General features: G+C 46.1%; 1 protein-coding gene across 1 annotated transcript in view; it reads right to left on the bottom strand.

The window, feature by feature from the left end:
* Positions 1-24,848, bottom strand: part of musk (muscle, skeletal, receptor tyrosine kinase) — a 157,791-nt gene that overhangs the window by 15,432 nt on the left and 117,511 nt on the right. The window contains exon 16 of the mRNA XM_078214049.1: positions 2,338-2,486. Within this exon, the coding sequence (XP_078070175.1) occupies positions 2,338-2,486 (149 nt within the window). The remainder of the gene's footprint in view (positions 1-2,337; positions 2,487-24,848) is intronic.

Genomic DNA, 24,848 nt, shown 5'->3' with positions numbered 1-24,848 from the left:
AACCCTACAGTGCAGAAGGAGGCCATTCGGCCCATCGAGTCTGCACCGACCACAATCCCACCCAGGCCCCACCCCCACATATTTTACCCGCTAATCCCTCTAACCTACGCATCCCAGGACTCTAAGGGACAATTTTTAACCTGGCCAATCAACCTAACCTGCACATCTTTGGACTGTGGGAGGAAACCGGAGCACCCGGAGGAAACCCACGCAGACACGAGGAGAATGTGCAAACTCCACACAGACAGTGACCCGAGCCGGGAATCGAACCCGGGACCCTGGAGCTGTGAAGCAGCAGTGCTAACCACTGTGCTACCGTGCCGCCCTAATGTATGAGGAAAGATTGACTTGGTTAGGATTGTTTTCGCTGGAGTTCATGGAGACTTATAAAATTATAACAGGACCAGACAGGGCATTGGTGAGGCCGCAGCTGGAATACTGTGTGCAGTATTGGTCCCCTTATTTGCGGAAGGATATATTGGTCTTGGAGGGAGTGCAGAGAAGGTTCACCAGGTTGATACCAGAGATGAGGGGTGTTGATTATGAGGAGAGACTGAGCAGATTGGGTTTGTATTCGTTGGAATTTAGAAGGCTGAGGGGGGATCTTATAGAGACCTATAAGATAATGAAGGGGCTGGATAGGGTAGAGATGGAGAGATTCTTTCCACTTAGAAAGGAAACTAGAACTAGAGGGCACAGCCTCAAAATAAAGGGGGGTCAGTTTAGGACAGAGTTGAGGAGGAACTTCTTCTCTCAGAGGGTGGTGAATCTCTGGAATTCTCTGCCCACTGAAGTGGTGGAGGCTACCTCGTTGAATATGTTTAAATCACGGATAGATGGATTCCTGATCGGTAAGGGAATTAGGGGTTATAGGGATCAGGCGGGTAAGTGGAACTGATCCACTTCAGATCAGCCATGATCTTATTGAATGGCGGGGCAGGTTCGAGGGACTAGATGGCCTACTCCTGCTCCTATTTCTTATGTTCTTATGTTCTTAGATAGTCAATATCTTTTTCCAAAGGTAGGGGAGTCTAAAACTAGAGGGATAGGTTTAAGATGAGAGGGGAGAGATACAAAAGGGTCCAGAGGGGCAGTTTTTTCACACAGAGGGTGGTGAGCGTCTGGAACGAGGTAGTAGTAGAGGTGGGTACAATTTTGTCTTTTAAAAAGTGTTTAGACAGTTGCACGTGTAAGATGGGTATAGAGGGATATGGGCCAAATGCGGGCAATTGGGACTAGCTTAGGGGTTTAAAAAGGGGGCAGCATGGACAAGTTGGGCTGAAGGGCCTGTTTCCATGCTGTAAACCTCTACGACTCTATAAGCCAAACTTTCAGATCAGTTCATGGACTCGAGCAGTGTGTAATAATGCAGCATAGCAGCAGGTGAAATGTTACCTTGTTTGGGTTCCAGAGTGAATTTATTAGTCACATGCACTGTACTCATCAGCAGCAAGTGCTTGACCTTCATTCTTCCTGCAGAAACACCACTGCGTTTTCCCTCTGTGCACTCACAAAGGAACAAGGTCTTTTCAAATGGCCTCAGTTTGCACCCTTGGGCTTTGGCCCTCACTGTATATATTCCGCACGTGAATGGAACAGCTGTTACTCTACATGAAACCAACAATTTCCCTGACAAATAACTTGAATGCCTTTAGAAATCGATAAGGCACAGTTTGAGGCAGCTCTGGGCTGGGTTCCAAGGTGCTAAGTCATAGGCTTTAATGAGCAGAGCAGGATAAGGTTTGGCTCCTAAACTCCCCTCCCCCCCCATCCCACTAATCCCCCACCACTCCCCACTGCCTGCTGCTGAAACACTCATTGTCAGACTAGACTCAACAATTCCAATGCTCCCCTGGGCAACCTCCCACAGTCTATTCTCTATTAACTTGACATTAACCAAAGCTCTGCTGCCAATATCCTAACTGGCGCCAATTCTGATCCATCATTAACCTTCCCCTAGCTAACTGATATCAGCCACCAATCAAGCAGTGCTTGCTCGCAACTCGCACCATAGCCTCACCGTGTAACCTCCTCCAGTCCCACAACCCTCCCAGATCCCTGCACTCCTCCAATTCAGACCTCTCGAACTTCCCCGATTCTAATGGCTCCAACATTGGCGGCCGTGCCTTCAGCTGCCTGAGTCCTCCAAGTTCTGGAATTCCCTCCCCAAACCTCTCCACCGCTGCCCTCCTCTAAGACACTCCTTAAAACCTTCCACTCCAGCTAATTGCTCACTTGTCTTAATGCGGCTCAGTGCCAAAGGTTGTTACAGGTGCTACACAAATGCAAGCTGTTGTTGTAGTCGCATGCATTTCCACTTCAGAAGGCAGGAGTTACCTAACAGTTTGACGATGTTTGGGTGGTCAAACTCTGCCATGAGGGCTGCCTCTCTCTGGAAATCCGCTTGCATGTCAGGCGAGGCCTCTTCTTTCAACATCTTCACGGCCACCATGGTGGAGGTCTCCTGTTCCAACAGCTGAGGTGCTCTGGAGGAAACAATATACAGCATTGTAACGTGGGACTCCAACAGCTCAGTGACAGACGGACAGTGCCTAAAGATTGTGGTCAAATCTCAACATTATTCCCGATACACGTCCTACTCTCTCTGTGTATGACATTGGCGATAGATTGTACAAAGCTCCGGCCTCCATCATCACAGAATCATAAAACCCCCACAGAAGGAGGCCATTCGGCCCATCAAGTCTGCACCAACTCTTACCCAGGCTTATCCCATAACCCCACGTGCTTCTCCCATTAATCACTCTCACCTATATATCTTGGGACACCAAGGACAAATTTAGCACGATCAATCCACCTAACCCGCAAGTCTTTGGAATGTGGGAGGAAACTGGAGCATCTGGAGGAAACCCACGCAGACACGGGTAGAATGTGCAAACACCACACAGATAGTGACCCAAGCTGGGAATTGAACCCGGGTCCCTGGCACTGTGAGACAGCAGTGCTAACCACTGTGCCACTATGCTGCTCAAGTTGGTTTTGTTGTGGCAATTTGCACAGCAGCCAATTTGCACGCAGCAAGCTTCCATGGTGATCAAAGCATAAATTGTGGCCATGACTGAGGAGAGATCTCCCCTGCTCTTCTGTGTAACAGAGTGTGGGATCTGTCTTGTCCACCTGAGTGGGTGAACAAGAGAGATTCCAGAGTAACATCAGGGGCCCTGTCCACCCACTCAGGTGGACAAGTGACATAAAGATGTCACCTCCTACAGTGCAGCAAACGCTGCGTCAGCTCAGGCTACGGAGTGAGACTTGACCATGTGACTCCGAGGCGGGAGTGTTACTTGCTGGGCCTCCGCTGACACCTACATTGAAACTAGAGAACTAAATGGCCTTGTTAATTTAACAAATGGTGAATGTTTACGTTAATCACAGCTTGGTGTCGTGTAATGGGTTTTTAAGAGGTGAACTTTTTGGATGCAACACTTTTGAGAGGTGTTATTGATTTGATTTGATTTGATTATTATTGTCACATGTATTAACATACAGTGAAAGATACTCTTTCATGCGCGTTTTACAGACAGAGCATACCGTTCATAGAGAAGGAAAGGGGAGAGTGCAGAATGTAGTGTTACAGTCATAGCTAGGGTGTAGAGAAAGATCAACTTAATGCAAGGTAAGTCCATTCAAAAGTCTGACGGCAGCAGGGAAGAAGCTGTTCTTGAGTCGGTTGGTACGTGACCTCAGACTTTTGCATCTTTTCCCCGATAGAAGAAGGTGGAAGAGAGAATGTCCGGGGTGCGTGAGGTCCTTGATTATGCCGGCTGCTTTGCCAATTTAGCAGGAAGTGTAGACAGAGTCAATGGATGGGATTGTTGCAGATACGTCCCACTGAAATTTGAATGATATTGACAGACCCCTGTGGATCAAGCTAGTTCCTCTTCATGTGGCTCATCTTTCAGTAACAACCAGTTCCGATCACTCAAAATGGATTTATATTTCAGCTCAGAAATTGTAGAAACTTTCCTCTTAATTATAAGTATCGTCCAAACTTGCTCAATGAATACTTTCAGAAAATAAATACTCGCAGCATCAGGTTTGCTTCTTGGCGCTGCCTCGTTAATGAGTTTTAAACAAAGTTGAAGCATTGTAAAGTCCCTGGTCTGTATCACCAGCATTAGACAGCTGCCTGACAGTTTGACAGATTCAAGCCCAGACACTCTCAGCTCATAATTTAAGAGGTGGAGTTTCCCTTCAGTGCCTGACTGAGGTCACATAGTTTGTAATTCAACACATGAAGCAGGGACAAGACAAATATATTCTGGACATTCTCAAGTTGAAAGTTCGTGGAATAAGCCCACAATTCAGTCCCATGTGACAGTGATCCCAATTTGGACATGAGTGCCGGATTTTAACCACCTCGCCCGCCGCCAACTTGTAAAATCCCGCCGGAAGCCAACGGAGAATGCCGTTCTGGGAGCCCCGGAATTGGTAAAATTCCGGCAGAGATTTCCTTCAACCCTGCTTCTCTTCACTCAGATATTTGCCGTATGTGAATTTTGGACTAGTTTTTGCGACATGTTTACACACAGTTGTTTAAAAATGAACCTTGTCATAGAATAGAATCCTTACAGTGCAGAAGGAGGCCATTCAGCCCATCGAGTCTGCACCGACCACAAACCCACCCAGGTCCTATTCCCGTAACTCAATATATGTACCATTCTAATCACCCTGACACTATGGCCAATCAACCTAACCCGCACATCTTTGGAGTGTGGGAGGAAACCGGAGCACCTGGAGGAAACCCACACAGACACGGGGAGAATGTGCAAACTCCATACAAACAGTGTGAGATATTGCACATTACAAGGACAAACCAAAGTAGAATGTACAGGGTAAATGGTAGGACTCTGAAGAGTGCAGTTGAACAGAGGGATCTGGGAATACAGGTACAGAATTCCCTAAAAGTGACGTCACAGGTGGATAGGGTCGTAAAGAGTGCCTTTGGTACATTGGCCTTTATAAATCGGAGTATCGAGTATAAAAGTTGGAGTGTTATGGTAAGGTTATATAAGGCATTGGTGAGGCCGAATTTGGAGTATTGTGTACAGTTTTGGTCACCTAGTTACAGGATGGATGTAAATAAGGTTGAAAGAGTGCAGAGAAGGTTCACAAGGATGTTGCCGGGACTTGAGAAGCTGAGTTACAGAGAGAGATTGAATAGGTTGGGACTTTATTCCCTGGAGCGTAGAAGATTGAGGGGAGATTTGATAGAGGTGTATAAGATTTTGATGGGTATAGATAGAGTGAATGCAAGCAGGCTTTTTCCGCTGAGGCTAGGGGAGAAAAAAACCAGAGGGCATGGGTTAAGGGTGAAAGGAGAAAAGTTTAAAGGGAATATTAGGGGGGGCTTCATGCAGAGAGTGGTGGGAGTGTGGAATGAGCTGCCGGATAAAGTGGTAAATGCTTTTAACATTTAAGAAAAATTTGGACGGGTTCATGGATGAGAGGGGTGTGGAGGGATATGGTCCAAGTGCAGGTCAGTGGGACTAGGCAAAAAATGGTTCGGCACAGACAAGAAGGGCCAAAAGGCCTGTTTCTGAGCTGTAATTTTCTATGGTTCTATGACCCGAGGCCGGAATTGAATCCAGGTCTCTGGCGCTGTGAGGCAGCAATGCCAACCACTGTCCCACCCTGCCATTCCAATTCACCCTGCCGTTTTCTCAGTATATAAACCCCCCCCCACCCCCATCCCCAAATGTCTCGATTCCTGCCCGTCCTTCAAAACTGTCCCATTTATTTTGCATTGCCGCTCCTCATTCTTCCTTCTGAGGTGCATCACTTGATATCGGAAGTTCTGCTGAGATCCCACACATAATTTTCTGAGAGTGCTGCGTGCCACACATGGCTGAATATCTGAAATATATTCCTGGCAGCTGAGGCAAAGTCAGAAGAGCACCTCCCCCATCCCAGCCCCCTGCCCCCAGCCCCCATCTCCCCTCTTCACATTGAGGCTGTTACTTAATGAATGTTGTAGCTGTGTTGGATTTCTTTTCTTTACTCAATGTTGGGCGTCATTGGCAAGGCCAGCATTTGTTATCCATACCTAATTGGGGCGGCACGGTGGCACAGTGGTTAGCACTGCTGCCTCACAGCGCCAGGTACCCAGATTCGATTCCAGCCTTGGATCACTGTCTGTGTGGAGTCTGCACGTTCTTCCTGTGTCTGCGTGGGTCTCCTCCGGGCGCACCGGTTTTCTCCCAGTCCCAAGATGTGCAGGTTAGATGGGTTGGTCATCTTAAATTGCTCCTTAGTATCCAAAGATATGTAGGTTAGGGAGATTAGCAGGGTAAATACATCGGGATAGGGCCTGGGTAAGGCGCTCTGTCGGAGAGTCAGTGCAGACCCGATGGGCCGAATGGCCTCCTTTTGCATTGTAAGGATTCTTTTCTATGATTCCAGTTGGTCTTGGAGAGACTCCTAGTCAGCCACGCTCGATGTGGAGTGGTGCTCCTTAAGATATAAGTCTCTGGCAACGGACTAGCGACCTGTCCCGGGAATAACTAGCTATGGAAACAGAGTTACGGGAAGAGAATTGCAATTGCCCTTGAACTGAGTGGATTGCTTAGCAATTTCAGGGGGCAGCTACAGTCTGGAGTCACATGTGGGCCAGACCAGCTAAGATGGCAGATTTCCTTCCCTAAAAGGAAAGAGGCCATGTTAAATTGCCCCTTAGTGTCCCAAAGTGTGCAGGTTAGGGGGACTAGCGGGATAAATGTGTGCGGTTATGGGGATAGGGCTGGGGGTTGGAGGCCCTGGGTAAGATACCCTGTCAGAAAGTTGGTGCAGATTTGATGGGTCGAATGGCCTCTTTCTGAACTGTTGGATTCTATGGATTCTACTATGAGAAGGTGCATTATCATAATATTTTATGCTTCTTTCAGTCATACTTTCTCCTCTTTCTGTGATATTTTCATTTTCTTTCCATCAATATTGGACATCCTAGCTTCCTATCAATTGCTAATTCCCTTGCTGAAGGGCTCTGTAAGATCCGATTCGTTCTGACTTCCTCCCTTTTTAATCCTTTTTAAAAATCTATGTCGCTACCTTTTTTTTTGTCATTCCTGAATGGTTGTGATTTCGGGCAGAAGCTCATTGTGAAACTGTAAGCTGCTTTCCAGTTTCTGTCGCTGAGAATTCCGCACACCGTAGGATTCCTTCCTGCTTCCAGTCGGCTACAAATAGTGATTGGGACTTCAAACCGCTCAGTGGCCCGTCACTAACTGTGTCAGCTTCTCCCCGACTGGAATAATCCACTTGATCTTTAAGCCATGAATAACAGTCAGATCACTCTGCCTGCTTGAGGCATTGAAACTTCAGTGGATCTGTAATAATTTCTCGGAGGTGGAATCCCTTCACCAGATTTCCTTTATTTGCAAGATCCAACAATACTACACAGAGCGCTCTGAATCAGCAGCCTACACCCGGAGTGCCAGAGGAACTGACACTCCTGTTTAAATACAGTGCATGGGGCTCCCTGATTGGACCATCAATTTGGCCCTTAATCAGGGAGCTCATATTCAAGCAGGCCAACCACAATTGCCTGATTAAAGTCATTACAGGATCAGACTCAGTTTGACCCTGGTGGTCACTTACTGCCCCATGGACAAGACCTTAAGTTCCTTGCATCTGTAACAGGAAACTGGTGCCCTATAGAATCATAGAATCGCTACAGTCATTCAGCCAATCCAATCTGCACCAACAACAATCCCACCAATCCCCCTGACCCCACACACGTACCCTGTTAATCCCACTGATACTAAGGGGCAGTTGAGCATGGCAGAGCATCTGGAAGAAACCCATGGGGAGAATATGCAAACTCCACACAGACGGTGACCCGAGGCAGGAATTGAATCTGGGTCCCTGCGGCGCTGTGAGGCAGCAGTGCTAACCACTGCGCCACCGTGCCGCCCCTGCAAGTGTGACTCTTCCCAGTCCCACGCAAGCTCTTCACTTACGATCATTCCAAATCTTCAATAGGCTTGTAGAATCTCTCACCGTCCTAAAGAAAAGCGAAGCCGTACTTTTTCACAGCGGCTCGATGTCGCGAAGGGTTTCACAGCCAATGAAATAATTTGGTGATGCGGTCACCATTGCACTGTCGGAAACACAGCAGCCAATTTAGAGACAGCAAACTCAGACAACCTGTAACGTGGTAAGGACCATATATCTGTTGTTGCTGTTGACCAGGGCACTGGGGAGTAACTTTCCTGATCTTCCTTGAAATAGTGCCGTGGGATCTTTTACACCAGAGATGGGCAACCTAGGCTAGTGAGCGAGCCGCATGGGTGGCCTCCTTCATCTCAGTGGGCCGCAGGACTGAAATCGGGCTTGTTCACTAACCGTCACTCCATGAATAAGATTAAATACATTTAATACACACTGAATATTTGATAACCTGTCATAAAAAATACTTCATCATTTCTATATTAATAGAACTCTCATCAACTTCAAATGGTAAAACAAAAGAAATATTTACGCTTTGGACACAGACGGACCGCACGGCTCTCATAGTCAGTGTTATGAGCAATCAGCACGCACCTCACTTCACTTGTCCTTGCTTTACGGTGAATCACTTCAGTCAGACCGGTCGGAAAAAAACTACATGGACGGGAATCAGTGGAATGTGGCAACCCTGCACCTGGGCAACAGTCAACAAAATGTCCTGTGGGCCGCACTCAGACCCAGATGGGCAGCATTTGGCCCCTGAGCCACAGGTTGCCCACCACGGTTTATGACCACCGAAGAAGGCAGACCCTGGTATAACATCTAATGTGAAAGACAGCACCTCTGACAGTGCAGTACTCCTTCAGTACAGCACCAGAGTGTCAGTCCTTATGCTCTTGACCAGGAGTGGGACTTGAACCTGGAACCTTTCTGTCTCAGAGGCCCGAGAGCTGCCCACTGACAGAGCAGCGACTGATAGATTGATCAACGGGCTAAACTTTACACTCAGACCCCCACCCAGCTACTCCCCCTATTTAGTGTTGGACCTGGAGCTTTGGAATCCCATTTTTAGTAACAATGGCAGGTATTTTCCAGCCCTTCACATTGGCAGGATCTTCCAATCCTGCCGAGACGAACAGAGATTTCAATGGCCATGCTGTGGTTTCAGGCTGAAAGATTCACGGAGATTGAAAATCCCTGGAATATTGGGAATGAGGCCAGTTTTTCCATATAGTTCAATGGTTAATGTAAACAGTGTTTCCAGTAATCCAATTACCCAGCAACAAAAAATACTGAAATATAAGATTGAAGAGATAGGCAACAAGCAGGCAAGAGCTACTAAAGAGGCGCAAAATGAGATGATTTCCGGGGAAGTTTCTGAAGGTGGGGAGGGATTTAGCAAGGTGGCAGGAACATAGTGTGGACGGAGAAAGAACAGCTGCAATGATAATTTAACAACAATATTGGCAATAGTGGCTTTAAAGTTATTTTTTCACTGTGCTGGGATTTCTTGTGGCCAGTGGCCTGGAGTTTGTCAAAGGACAGAAGGTGTCAGATTTTAACATCTTGTCCTTGGCAGGAAAGAGTTCCTTACAGACTTTTGGAGTCAGTGTTCCTTATCTGGAATATAAACAATATGCACTTAAGGGGCCAAGGTATGATGGGGTCCGGAGTGACCAATGCCACTATTCTGCTTGTATTTGTTTGGCCTAATCGAACAATGCAATTAGGGTTTCTGATCAATTAATTGGCTGGATGACAGAGAATCTTCCAGAAGTGAGTGGAGAATTGTGGATAAAGAGACATGTGAGCCTTTGTTTGCCAGCGATAACTCGAAGAGACCAACCATGGCAAGAAGACTTGTGCCCTGAAGGATGCTTCAGAGAAGAAGAAGATAGATTCCACATCGAGGATATTTCTTGGCCAAGATTTTCCTAAACTCAGTAGTATCTATTTTCAGTTAAATAATTAAAGTTGATGTTGAGTTAAAGTTTAGTAAAGAGTTAATGAGTTGCAACTGTTTATGTTTGAGTTGGTACTAGAAGTGTTAAATAAAGGAATAATTGAATTACTGTCCTTGTTTGTCTCATTAAACTGGAAAGCTTGGAAGGTGTTTAAATTAAAGCTGTATAACAATAGGAGCATGAGTAGGCCACTCAGCCCATCGAGCCTGTTCTGTCATTCAATCAGATCATGGCTGATCATCTATGCCATTCGCCCCAATATCCCCACATCCTTTGGTGAAAGAATTAGAGAATTCCAGAGTGTGGGTGTATGATGACCGAAGGCACTGCTGTGTCTGTTTCTGTTTCTCAAAGATTAGGATGACGAATGAGCGATACTTCTCTTGAGAAATGATGCAATTGGTGGGGTTCAGGAGAAGTCAGAGTGTGCGTTAACTAAAGCTTGGGAGGTGGCTTGACAGAGCAATGGAACAATTGAGTGTAGAGATGGACATTGATATGAATGAGGGGTTTCAATGACTAATGGACTGGGTGTCATGGTGGAACAGTCGCTGAAGGTTGGCATGCAGGTACAGCAGGCAATGAGGAAAGCTTTAATTTAATTTGAATTGATTTATTGTCACATACATTAGCATACAGTGAAAAGTATTGTTTCTTGCGCGCTATACAGACAAAACATGCCGTTCATAGAGAAGGAAAGGAGAGAGTGCAGAATGTAGTGTTACAGTCATAGCTAGGGTGTAGAGAAAGATCAACTTAATGCAAGGTAGGTCCATTCAAAAATCTGACAGCAGCAGGGAAGAAGCTGCTCTTGAGTCGATTGGTACGTGACCTCAGACTTTTGTATCTTTATCCCAATGGAAGAAGGTGGAAGAGGGAATGTTTGGGGTGCATGGGGTCCTTAATTATGCTGGCTGATTTGCCGAGGCAGCGGGAAGTGTAGACAGAGTCAATGGAGGGGAGGCTGGTTTGCGTGATGGATTGGGCTACATTCACGACCCTTTGTAGTTTCTTGCGGTCTTGGGCACAGCAGGAGCCCATACCAAGCTGTGATACAACCAGAAAGAATGCTTTCTATGGTGCATCTATAAAAGTTGGTGAAAGTCGTAGCTGACATGCCAAATTTCCTTCGTCTTCTGAGAAAGAGGCGTTGGTGGGCTTTCTTAACTATAGTGTTGGCATGGGGAGACAAGGACAGGTTGTTAGTGATCTGGACATCTAAAAACATGAAGCTTTCGACCATTTCTACGAATGGCATGCTGGCCTTCATAGCAAGAGGATTTGAGTACAGGAGTAAGGATGTCTTGCTGCAGTTATACAGGGCCTTGGTGAGGCCACACCTCAAGTACTGTGTGCAATTTTGGTCTCCTAGTCTGAGGAAGGACATTCTTGCTATTGAGGGAATCCAGCGAAGGTTCACCAGACTGATTCCTGGAATGGCAGGACTGACGTATGAAGAAAGACTGGATCAACTGGACTTGTACTCACTGGAATTTAGAAGAACGAGAGGGGATCTCATGGAAACATATACAATCCTGATGGGACTGGACAGGCTGGATGCGGGAAGGATGTTCCTGATGTTGGGGAAGTCCAGAACTAGGGGTCACAGTCTAAAAATAAGGGGTAAGCCATTCAGGACTGAGATGAGGAAGAATGTCTTCATTCAGAGAGTTGTGAATCTGTGGAATTCTCTACCACAGAAAGCCAATTCATTAGATATGTTCAAGAGGGAGCTGGACTTGGCCCGAGTGGCTAAAGGGATCAAGGGATATGGAGAGAAAGCGGGACTAGGATACTGTAAGTGCATGATTAGCCGTGATTGTATTGAATGGTGGTGCAGGCTCGAAGGGCTGAATGGCCTCCTCCTGCACCTATTTTCTATATTTCTATGTTTCTATGAGGTAGACACTGTCTCAAAGGTGTAGATAGGCTGCCTCAGCAACGGATGGCAAACAGAGTTTGAAGCCCGGCTCAGTCTGAAGTGGAACACAAAGGTTGAAAGCTGTGTCAAAACTTATAGACATTTACTAAATCTGGCTTTAATAAATCTTGGTTAAGATTGTTGCTTTTTGCAATGCTTACAAAAATTGTTGAGGTCTAGGGACACCTTCTTTGTTACAACTGACCCACTCAAAAGACTGAATACAATAAATCAGCGCTCATTTCTTAACAAGGCTCATTTATTAACCTATTTCATAACATTCTTTATTCAAAGAGATTTCATTTGGGCAACAGGTCTCCAGTGAGAGACCTTATCAAATGAACATTGCCAGTTCTATGCTATAATGTCCACAATTATCCTAATACAAAAAGTCTTGTTCCCCCCACAAGGAATTCCGACAACTTAGTTCAAAATGACTCCTCATCCATAAACCATGTTAGTTTGTAATGTCCTTGAACTGCTTGTTTTAAAACAGACTTGAGTGTTTTTCTAACAATAAATGTCAAGCTACAGAGTCCAAAATTCCAAACATTTCCAGATGCCAGATATGAAACGAAATGCGCTAAAATCCAGCCACAGTTCCCTGACATTTACCCGTATTCTTAGTTGGGAATTTATCGTAGGTGGAAGGATTCGATTCACAACTTTTTAAAGATGTTTTTTACTTGCTAGCTGCTCCAAACTTGATGCTATTCATTTTGCCAATCTGGTAAATCTCCAATCACAACCTTGCGACAAGGCAAAGTTGTCAGGCAGGTGCCCAGAGGAAGAGAGGAAACATCAGGAGGCATCTCATCCTTCGCTAGTGCCTTCTAGTGCCACGTTGGCGACCCGGACAAATTTATAAAGGTATAGAAGAGAACAAAGAACAAAGAAAATTACAGCACAGGAACAGGCCCTTCGGCCCTCCAAGCCTGCACCGACCATGCTGCCTGACTGAACTAAAACCCCTTACCCTCCCGGGGACCATATCCCTCTATTTCCAACCTATTCATGTACTTGTCAAGACGCCCCTTAAAAGTCACTATCGCATCTGCCTCCGTTACCTCCCCCGGCAGCGAGTTCCAGGCACTCTGTGTAAAAAACTTGCCTCGTACATCTCCTTTAAACCTTGCCCCTCACACCTTAAAACCTATGCCTCCTACTAATTGACTCTTCCACCCTGGGAAAAAGCTTCTGACTATCCATTCTGTCCATGCCTCTCATAATCTTGTAGATTTCTATCTGGTCGCCCCCCTCAACCTCCGTCGCTCCAGTGAGAACAAAGAGGTGGAAGAAGATTAAATAAAATAACCTTAAGTTTTTAGTAAGTAGTCTCACAACATCAGGTTAAAGTCCAACAGGTTTCTTTGGTATCACGAGCTTTCAGAGCGCTGCTCCTTCATCAGATGAGTGGCAAGTTGACAATGGACTTCCCTGCAATGGCACTATTTTCCACTGTGCTACGGGGGGAGGCTTGGTTGCTGCTGGTGATGATGCCGATTTTCTCAAGTTTCCTGTTCTTGGTGTGCATGTAGATGGCGTAGTTCCATTGTCTCATCTGTTTGGCAGTGTTTCAGAGCTGGTCTGCTGCGTTCTGAGCGCAAATTGAGAATATGGACTCTTTTTTGGTTTCCAGGCTGCGGCGTCTGCTGCAGAGCTGGTGTACGAGGTGGTTGAGGAGTGTGAGAGAGGTGCGACGGCCGAGTCTCTCAACGTAGTCTTGAGTGGGTCGATTTGAGTGGGTTCGTGACCTTAAGTTTTTAAGTGTAACTGTCACAAGTAGGCTTATATTAACACTGCAATGAAGTTACTGTGAAAATCCCCTAGTCGCCACACTGTTTTGGGTACACTGAGGGAGAAATTAGCATGGCCAATCCACTTAACCAGCACGTCTTTCAGACTGTGAGAGGAAACCGGAGCACTCGGAGGAAACCCACATGGACACGGGGAGAATGTGCAAACTCCGCACAGACAGTGACCCAAGCCGGGAATTGAACCCTGGCACTGTGAGGTAGCAGTGCTAACCACTGTGCCACTGTACTGCCCACTTTTTTTTTTAAGAGAGCCCAATGAAAGGTTAGACATAACTGGTTCACTGATTCCTTGAGGGAATTTCAATGGGGTTTATATTTAAAAGGGTTGCAGGTTGCTTTAAGAGCTGATCACATGATTCGATGGTGATGTCATTGGGATGTTGCCACAGGCTGCTTTCAGTTTTGTACTCTGTGCAGAGAACATCTCCCTCAATAAAACCTGTCGTGTGTTACTTTGAATCGACGTGTGCAAACCACGGGTCTTTTCTTTTTGTTAAAATCCACATGTTTGGGATTTTACACAAAGAAAAGTGGGGGGAGTTGCCCTTGACATCCTGACAAATTGTTTATCCCTCAATTATCAGCGCAAAAACAAATGACCCAGTCATTGCCAAGTTGTTGGCTTAATCATAGAATGCCTACAGTGCAGAAAGAGGCCATTCAGTCCATCAAGTCTGCACCGACAACAATCCCACCTAGGCCCTATCCCCGTATCCTCACATATTTACTTGCTAATCCCTCTAACCTATGCAGCCCAGGACACTAAGGGGCAATTTAGCACGGCCAATCAACCTAACCCGCACATCTTTGGAGTGGTTGTTTGTGGGATCTTGCTGCGTACAAATTCGCTGACACGTTTCCTACATGACTGCAAGAGACTACACTTCAGTAATAGTTCATTGGCTGTGAAGTACGATTAGGTCCCCAGTGCTTGTGAAAAGTGTGATACAAATGCAAGTCTTTCTTTCTTTTCAACCCCACACCGATGTGGCTGCGATATGGATCACCAATCCATATTGCTCAAGAACAAGGTCCACAGCTATCTTCTCAGGGCAACTAGGGATGGGCAATATGTTTTTGGACTTTCCTGTGACACTGGAAATTGGGAATGAGGATGTTCGGAATATGACTTCCACTGTTCCAATGGAAGCTGAATAATTCTCTTCACTCTCTGATTTAGTTAGAGAGATGATGTGGAGTTGCTGCTCAGCGATTCTGCGTTGTTGTGTGTCGTGAAGGCCGCCTTGGAGAACGCTTCCCCGAAGATCAGAGGCCGAATGCCCGTGACCGAGTAGCTGAGCAGAGACTGATAGCCAAATTCCGCACACATGAGGACGGCCTCAACCGGGATCTTGGGTTCATGTCACACTATCTGTAACCCCCACGACTTGCCTGGGCTTGCAAAATCTCACTAACTGTCCTGTCTGGAGACAATACACATCTCTTTAACCTGTGCTTAATGCTCTCTCCACTCACATTGTCTGTACCTTTAAGACTTGATTACCTGTAAAGACTTGCATTCCAACCATTATTTTGTAAATTGAGTTTGTGTCTTTATATGCCCTGTTTGTGAACAGAACTCCCACTTACCTGACGAAGGAGCAGCGCTCCGAAAGCTAGTGGCTTTTGCTACCAAATAAACCTGTTGGACTTTAACCTGGTGTTGTGAGACTTCTTACTTAGAGAGCACAGCTCTCCCCGTGATTAAATAACTCAAACAAACTCTTTGGTTTTGTTTCATCAATACCAAATTTCTAACTCCAAGCCATCAAGAACCCTGGTGATAATTAGGCAAACTCCCAGAGGCTTGACAACAGCTAAATCCTACCGATGCTGGACTTCAGAGAATGCTGGAGACACTCAGCAGATCAAGTGGCTTCTGCGGAGCGAGAGATCTTCCTCAAACGTGGTCCTTTCAAGTTGAAGATTTGTGAGCTTTCAGCCTCTGTTTAGCAAAACTGATTTGAACAATTCCTTGCAAGAGGAAATGAAAATTTGTCCCGGTGTTCATGGGGTGAGGGTGTGGGTGCGAGGCAAGTTGGGCAAGGTGGAGGCCCCGACAGGGCCTTATTTGAATAAATTGGAGCTGACTTCCCTCCTGACAGCCTGGACAGCTTGGACTGGCCGGCCAACAGATGGGAGCAACAGGAGGTCTAAGCTCCGGTGGACAGGAATGGGGAGGGGTTGCTCCATAATCCAACTCCGCTTCCAGAACCTGCCCTGCCTGTCGACGGGGGTGGGTTAGAATCAAGGCCGTTGTGTTTGCAAGCACATATTGCTAAATTAACCATTGGCTGGTGAGTCAAGTTTTCTGGAACGGCGTTCACCCATGGGGAAATGGCTGAATTCTTTCCAACATCCTAATTTGTCCAAGTCCTTGGTTTGTGTTCAGAGCAGCACGCAGGGTCAAGTCTGGGAGACATCTGTCCTGATAATTGCTTCCAAATGCATCCTGTTGTTACTCCGCATCGTACAAGAAAGAAAACAGTGGTGTAGTAATGAGGGAGTGCCCAAGAAGTAACGTGATTCCTTGGTGCTGGAGTGAAGGACATGATGGAATGGGAAGAGGAACTTCTAAAAAGGCGAGAGACAACACCCAATGCTGTTATTAGGATTGAGCTGAGGAGGAACTTCTTTTCTCAAATGGTTGTGAATCTGTGGAATTCCCTGCCCAGTGAAGCAGTTGAGGTTACCTCTCGTTGAATGTTTTTAAGGCAAGGATAGATAAATTTTTGAACAGTAAAGGAATTAAGTGATATGGTGAGCGGGCGGGTAAGTGGAGCTGAGTCCACAAAAAGATCAGCCGTGATCTTATTGAATGGCGGAGCAGGCTCGAGGGGCCAGATGGCCTACTCCTGCTCCTAGTTCTTATGTGACGTCCATTTTGGAACCAGAATGACAGAGGCAGTTCATTTTTTCATGGGATGTGGGCACTGTTGACAAACATTTGTTGCCCATTCCCAACTTCTGTTCTGTGGATTCGTAGGCCTTTTCAGAGGGTAGTTAAGTATCGACAGCATTGCTGTAAAGGCAGCAGGTTTGACAGAGGCAGTTTAAGGAAGATTGAAAACCAAGGAAGGGGAGGGGGAGGGTGCTAATTGCTTCCTGTGCCACATTCTGAACAGGTTGTGAGGAAGGTTTTGTGGATCAGAATGTGCTGGTGACAGAGGACTTGGGAAGTGTTTATATCCAAGGTCATTCGGGACTATTCCGGGACAAAGGAGCACCACACCACAAAGTGAAAGAAAGTCAGATGGAATCAAAACGTTAACTCTGTTTCTCTCGCCACAGACGCTGCCAGACCTGCTGAGTTTTTCCAGCACTTTATTGCAGCTTTCCAGAATCTGCAGCATTTTAGTTTTACCAGAAGGGTGGTCTCCACTGGAAGCAAACAAGGGGGGTAACAAGAGGAGTATGGGAGTGATTTAACATGGCAGGGCTCAGGAGAGGTCCAGCCTCGAACTACTACAGAGGAAAAGCAGCATTAGTGAAGCTTTCAGAACATAAAGCTGAGAGTTCCAATCCATAATTAATTGCAAGTACAAGGACAACTCATCCAAGTAAGAATAATGGATAATAACCTTTCTGGATTTTATAAATAGGACAGCAGATGCAAGAGTAAGGTTGTAATGATAAATTTGTCTAAGCCTCGTGTTGGATAATGATTAGAGCACTGAGCTGCAGTCTTGAGATATCAACTTATAGGGAAAATATTGGGGGATATTTTGACCCGTTGAGTCAATCGGGAAATGGCAGGGTTTAAGTTTAAGTTTATTTATTGTGTCACAAGTAGGTTTACATTAACACTGCAATGAAGTTACTGTGAAAATCCCCTAGTCACCACACTCCGGCCCCTGTTCGGGTACACTGAGGGAGAATTTAGCACGGCCAATGCACCCTAACCAGTCTTTCGGACTGTGGAAGGAAACTGGAGCACCCGGAGGAAACTCACACAGACACGGGGAGAACCTGTAGACTCCGGACAGACAGTGACTTAGAACCTCCAGCTTGTCCATGCCAGCGGCATGGTAGCACAGTGGTTAGCACTGCTGCTTCACAGCTCCAGGGACCTGGGTTCGATTCCCGGCTTGGGTCACCGTCTGTGTGGAGTTTGCACATTCTCCTCGTGTCTGCGTGGGTTTCCTCCGGGTGCTCCAGTTTCCTCCCACAGTCCAAAGATGTGCGGGTTAGGTTGATTGGCCATGCTAAAATTGTCCCTTAGTGTCCTGGGATGCATAGATTAGCAGGTCAAATATGTAGGGATATGGGGGTAGGGCCTGGGTGGGATTGTGGTCGGTGCAGACTCGATGGGCTGAATGGCTTCTTTCTGTACTGTAGGGTTTCTATGATTCTATGATTATGCTCCATTTGAGCCTCCTCCCATCCCATTTCATCCAACCCTATTAGCATATCCATTCATTCCCTTCACCTGTAGGTTTCCCTTCGCTGCATCTCTGCTATTCACCAAAACCAACCACACTCTGTGATTGTGAGTTTCACATCCTCACCACTCTCTTGGGTAAAAAGATTTTGCCTGAAGTTCCTGTTGGATTTATTAGTGACACTCTTATAATTATGTTCTCGCGGAGATTTGGGAGAGGTATTTAAAATCACGAGGGGTCTGGACGGAGTGGAGAGGGAAAAGCCTTTTCCCACTTGTGGAAGGATTGAGAATGAGAGGACACAGATTTAAGGGAATTGGCAGAGGGAGCGATGGACACACAAGGAGAAGCATTTGCACTCAGCGAGAGGTTTGACTCTGGAATGCGCTGACTGAGAGTGTGCTGGAGGCACTCACGAGGGAATTGGATTATTACCTGAAAAGGAAGAATGTGCAGGGTTACGGAGAGAAGGCGTGGGGGTGGCACTAGGTGCATTGACTCATTTAGAGGCCAAAGGGCCTCCTTCTGTGATATAATCATAGAATTATAGAAACACTACAGTGCAGAAGGAGGCCATTTGGCCCATCGAGTCTGCACCGACAACAATCCCACCCAGGCCCGATCCCCGTAGCCCCATACATTTACCCCCTAATCCTCTAACCTACACATCCCGGGACACTAAGGAGCAATTCAGCACGGCCAACCAACCTAACCTGCACATCTTTAGACTGTGGGAGTAAACCAGAGCACCTTGAGGAAACCCACGCAGACATGGGGAGAATGTGCAAACTGTAACCAGTCGAGTTCTTTGCCAATGGGACTTTGGTTAACCAATGGTTATTCCCCCAGTGAAAGACCCAAATGGACGAATGAGAAAATTAAGCAGGGGAAAAACAGATAGTTTTAAAGAAAAACTGACACTGATGATTACAGAGTTTTGGTCAGAACATTGAATACAGGAGTTGGAACGTCTTGTTGAAGTTGTACAAGACATTGGTAAGGCCACACTTGGAATATTGTGTACAGTTCTCGTCACCCTATTATAGAAAGGATATTATTTAACTAGAAAGAGTGCGGAAAATATTTACGAGGATGCTACCGGGACTTGATGGATTGAGTTATAAGGAGAGGCCGGATGATAGACTGGGACTTTTTTCCCTGGAGCGTTGGAGGCTGAGGGGTGATCTTATAGAGGTCTATAAAATAATGAGGGGCATAGATCAGCTAGACAGTCAACATCTTTTCCCCAAAGGTAGGGGAGTCTAAAACTAGAGGGCATAGGTTTAACATGAGAGAGAAGAGATACAAAAGGGTCCAGAGGAGAAATTTTTTCACTCAGAGGATGGTGAGTGTCTGGAACGAACTGCCAGAGATAGTAATAGAGGCGGGTACAATTTTGTCTTTTGAAAAGCGTTTAGGTTGCATGGGTAAGATGGATATAGAGGGATATGGGTCAAATGCGGGCAATTGGGACTAGCTTAGGGGTAAAAACTGGGCGGGGTGGACAAGTTGGGCTGAAGTGCCTGTTTCCATGCTGTAAACCTCTATGACTCTATGAGGGGCAAAATATCTAGGATACCATTGGCAACTGGGCAAAGGGACAGCTGAGAGTGAAACTGAGAGGCGTTCAGGGATAAATCTTGCTGCCACCTTCTTTACTGTTGTAATGTGGAGGTCCCACGCTCCCGGGTAGCTCACTGCTGCTGAGCAAGTGAGCGCAGCTGTCTTCCCAGAAGGTGAGCGCAGTATTTGTGTTGGAAGTACAGCATTCCCATAGCAACAGTGCTGGCAATGACACCTCATAAATAGGAGAGGGAGCAATGTGATGATGCAGGGGCTGCCTTCATACAAGTGTTACTATCTAACGCCCTGAGAAGGGGTGGAACTTTAATAAACTACGGGAGACACTTCCAGTCATGAATAGGCTTCAGGTGGAATCACGTTCTTACAAAGTTGCATACAAATGAAGCTGTGCCTCATTGGCAGGATTCTAATCACAGGGGGAAAATTCCATTGTTGCTTTTTATGTTAAAGCTGGAATTCACACACACCTCTCCCCCTTCCCCCCTGTAATAAGTCCTCGGAGGCAGAAGTCCCTTCACCAAAATCCCTTTATTTACAAGTCTGACAGCAGCATACAGAGTGCTTTCAGTCAGCAGTCTACACTTGGAGTCCCAGAGGAACTGACACGCCTGGTTATATACAAAGCAAGAGGCTCCCTGATTGGCCCATCAATTTGGCCCTTAATCAGGGACATCTTTTGTTGTCCAACCAAATAAACAAAATCAAATTAACTTATGGATAACTCAAAAAGGGCAGCTCCCTAATGGGAGGGGAACCGCCCGAAACAAAAAAAACCGGAAAACAACTTAACACATCAAATTAAAATGTGATTAAAGGGTCAATAATACACCCCGTCCCTGTGGTGCCCAGCGGGCATAGAAGACATCAACTGTGCCCTCAGACACCGCATGCTCCCTTTCCGGGGACATCCGGCCACGAACATAGCCACGGTAGAGGGGCAAACAGTAAGGTTGGATGGCCCCCTCGATTGGCCCTTAATCAGGGAGTCCATATTCTAACAGGCCCACCTCAATTGCCTGATTAATGTCATTACACCCCCCCCCACACCCCACACACCCCATAACACTAATCTTACCACAATTCAAGAGCAGGTTAAGACGACAAGCTATAGAGACGCCGGAAGTACTTTGCAGAAAAGCCCACTGTTTGAGTTGACGTGACTGTTTGGTGTGTGGGGCTAACAGAACATGTGTGCTGCAGGGCAGCCCCAGGCTAAAGGTTCCCTATTATGGTGTCCTTGAGGCTGTTTTAAAAGCCCGACTACATCAAGTGAACTGCAAAACAAGACTGATGTGGCAAACACATTTTCCGACACTTGATCTTGTTTGGGCTCACATCCAATAAAACAGATGTTCCCAGATGTGAAGTTAATGGTACAAAACTTTCTAAATCTCCCACTACAGTCATTAAAATGGATTTACGTTTTACGTTAGAAGCTGTGTACATCTGTCTCTTAGTAGATTTTTAAAAATCACGATAGATGTTGCCGTAGCTCATTGAATAGTGCCAGGTTTTTAAAAGCAGGAATTAATTTTCAATTTTAGCTTTCCCTGAATTCTACAAACCCAGTCAAATCCAATTCACTCTCCTCTGTCAGCTGGCTGGGCGGGGCTGCTATTGCCTGTCCCATTCTTATCCATCCAATTCTTCCCTCGTCCCCTCTATTGCTTCCGATTTGTCAAGCTCCATGTTCATCATTCAGTATTGGATAGGCAGAAACTAAACATTGAAAAGGCCAAATCCATTCTCTTTGGTCCCCGCCACAACCCTGCCATAGATCACCAACAACCTGTCCTGATCCCTCCATGCCGACGCTATAGTTAAGAAAACCTGCCAATGCCTCTACTTTCTCAGGAGGCTAAGGAAATTTGGCATGTCCGCTATGAATCTCCCCAACTTTTACAGATGCACCATAGAAAGCATTCTTTCTGATTGTATCACAGCTTGGTACGGCTCCTGCTCTGCCCAAGACCGCAAGGAACTACAAAAGGTCGTGAATGTAGCCCAGTCCATCACGCAAACCAGCCTCCCATCCATTAACTCTGTCTACACTTCCCGCTGCCTCAGAAAAGCAGCCAGCATAATCAAGGACCCCACGCACCTGGACATTCTCTCTTCCACCTTCTTCTAATGGGAAAAAGATACAAAAGTCTGAGGTCACGTACCAACCGACTCAAGAACAGCTTCTTCCCTGCTGCCATCAGACTTTTGAATGGACCTATCACATATTAAGTTGATCTTTCTCTACACCCTAGCTATGACTGTAACGCTACATTCTGCACCCTCCCCTTTCCTTCTCTATGAACGGTATGCTTTGTCTGTATAGCGCACAAGAAACAATACTTTTCACTGTATGTTAATACATGTAACAATAATAAATCAAATCAAATAAAACCCCGTCAAGCTTCAGACTCAGATATTCCATGCTTTCTTTCTCAGTCACCCATCATCCACCCTCCAAAAAGAACTCAACACCATTCAGAGTTCTAGTGCTCATATCCTAAATTGCACCAAGTCCCATTCACCTCTAATTTAAATTAGCTCCCGGTCTGGCAATACGATGATTTTCCCATCCTTATCTTCAAACCTCTTCCAGGTCCCACCTCTCCCAACTTTGTAACCTCCTCCCCAGGGACCTCCAGAGCCTTGGACCCAGGCAACTGAAGGCATGGCCCCCAGTGGCGGGGCAATTAAAATCAGGGGTGCTCAATAGGCCAGAGATAGAGCAGCACAGATATCCCCAAGAGCGTGGAGCTGGAGGAGATTACAGGGATAGGGATGGGTGTGAATGTGCCATTAGAGCTGGGATCATAGTGACACTTGGGGAGCACGGTGGCACAGTGGTTAGCACTGCTGCCTCACAGCACTAGGGACCCGGGTTCGATTCCGGCCTCGGGTCACTGTCTGTGCAGAGTCTGCATGTTCTCCCGGTGTCTGCGTGGGTTTCCTCCGAGTGCTCCGGTTTCCTCCCACAGTTTGAAAGACGTGCTGGTTAGGTGCATTGATGCAAACAGGTGCCAGAGTGTAGTGACAAGGGGAACTTCACAGTAACTTCATTGCAGTGTTAATGGAAGCCTTACTTGTGACTAATAACTAAACTTTAAACTTCAAGGCTAATATGCTAAAACAAATCTAAATGCTATTTTGTGGTTAAGTTGGCTTTCCATTGAAGCCACTAACAGTTTCCCTCGGAGAATTAAATTCTATTTTTGCTGCTGAATGAACCACTTTAGCAGCTGCAGTTGGACAATGGTGGAGAAACATTGGAGTGTGTCTATCTAAATGCTCTGGATGGACCCGGGAACAGAACACTGGAAAACATTTTGTCAAGCAGAACAACCTACTATTAACAGCTCTGAGAGAGGGCCATCCAGAATCGAAACGTTGACTCTATTCTCTCTCCACAGATGCTGTCAGACCTGTTGAGATTTTCCAGCATTTGCTGTTTTTGCTACTATTAACATGGCCTGGTAACAAATTCAATGACATGTGGGCCCAGGACATGTCCAGGGAATGATGTGAACCCTATTCCATTCTAGGGAACTCGTAGCACACTGACAACCTTAAACATGGGTCAGAAATACCATGCTTAAGTATGTGATGCAACATTTTGGTGCAACAGACATGTATAATCATAGAATCAAAGAATCATACAGCGCAGAAGAGGCCCTTTGGCCCATCGAGTCTGCACCGATACATTATAAACACCTGCACTCCCACCTAATCCCATCTGCCAGCACTTGGCCCATAGCCCTAAATGTTATGATGTGCCAAGTGCTCATCCAGGTACGTTTAAAGGATGTGAGGCATCCCGCCTCCACCACCCCCCCAGGCAGCGCATTCCAGACCGTCACCACCCTCTGGGTAAAAAGATTTTTCCTTACATCCCCTCTAAACCTCCTGCCCCCTCACCTTGAACCTATGTCCTCTTGCGACTGACCCTTCAACTAAGGGGAACAGCTGCTCCTTATCCACTCTGTCCATGTCTCTCGTAAGCTTGTTTTATTTGTATCCCCATTCCCAACGCTGCAACCTGCAAGTGGTTTCTCCAAAGCAATCCTGTTGGGAGATAGCCTATCTCACCAATAACTCTATCAACTGTTGACTCATTGATAGCCCAGTGTACTGATTTGGGTGACTATTAATGTTTACAGTGTTGGTACCATTTCATTGTGTCCGACCCACATGAGGAGGCTGAGATGTCTCCCCAATTCTACCGCTCCAGGACTGACTGTGAGAGGCTTTTTGCTGTGAATTAACACCGATGTGCGTTTGCCAATACTGCAGGAGTCCCGCTGCATACATTTTCAGATTATAAAGAGCTGGACAGATAGCTTTCCTGAGTTTAAACACACGGCAAGATAAGTTTATTGAAACTATTTCCCGAACTTACGAAGAGCAGGTATACTGCAAACACCATACATGCATCACATACATTCCCTGAGCATGCCATCCCACCCACACATGCACACACACATGCAGATACTCACATACACTCACACGCAGACACACACTCACATATACACACACTCATATACAGACACACATGCACACACACACACAAGCACACACATACACACTCACACTCACGCACACACACACACTCACACATTTACACACACACTTACACACACACACTTACATACACACACTTACATACACACACACACACTCACGCACACACAAGTACAGATGGTAGGAAAAGAGGATAGCCTGAGGGTTTACGATTAAAAACAAAGGAGTTAATGATTAAGATAAAAACTAAATAGTGAGGATGCTGGAATCTGAAACAGAAACAGAAAACTGCTGGAAAATCTCAGCCGCCCTGACAGCATCTGTGGAGAAAAAATAGTGCCAACGTTTCAGGTCTAGATTACCCTTCATCAGAGTTAATGATTAACTGTTCTTTGGCTGCTCTTGGTACAGTGGTTCCACATTGAGGCTGCATTACCTAGTTGCTCTCCTGGCTTATGGAGCAGATTTCCACATTACATTCCCAAAAGATCTCAGTTTGTAGTGATTTCTCCTAACAGGATGGTTACTTTGGAATTCCTGGCGCAATACTTTTGAGAGAGTGAGAGAGAGGGACAACTTCTTTGCAGCTTTTCAGCATAGTGTACTGATATTCCTGGCCAGTTCTTAAAGTCTTGCTGGATGTATATTCCAGAGGAATTTGATTAATCTGCGTTTGCTGTAGTCATTGTTTCTTCAGAAT

This window comes from Mustelus asterias, chromosome 6 (assembly GCF_964213995.1).
Source record: "Mustelus asterias chromosome 6, sMusAst1.hap1.1, whole genome shotgun sequence".
In the NCBI taxonomy this organism is placed as follows: domain Eukaryota; kingdom Metazoa; phylum Chordata; class Chondrichthyes; order Carcharhiniformes; family Triakidae; genus Mustelus; species Mustelus asterias.
The sequence above is the reverse complement of the archived record's forward strand: the minus strand, read 5'-3'. Positions and strand labels throughout refer to the sequence as shown.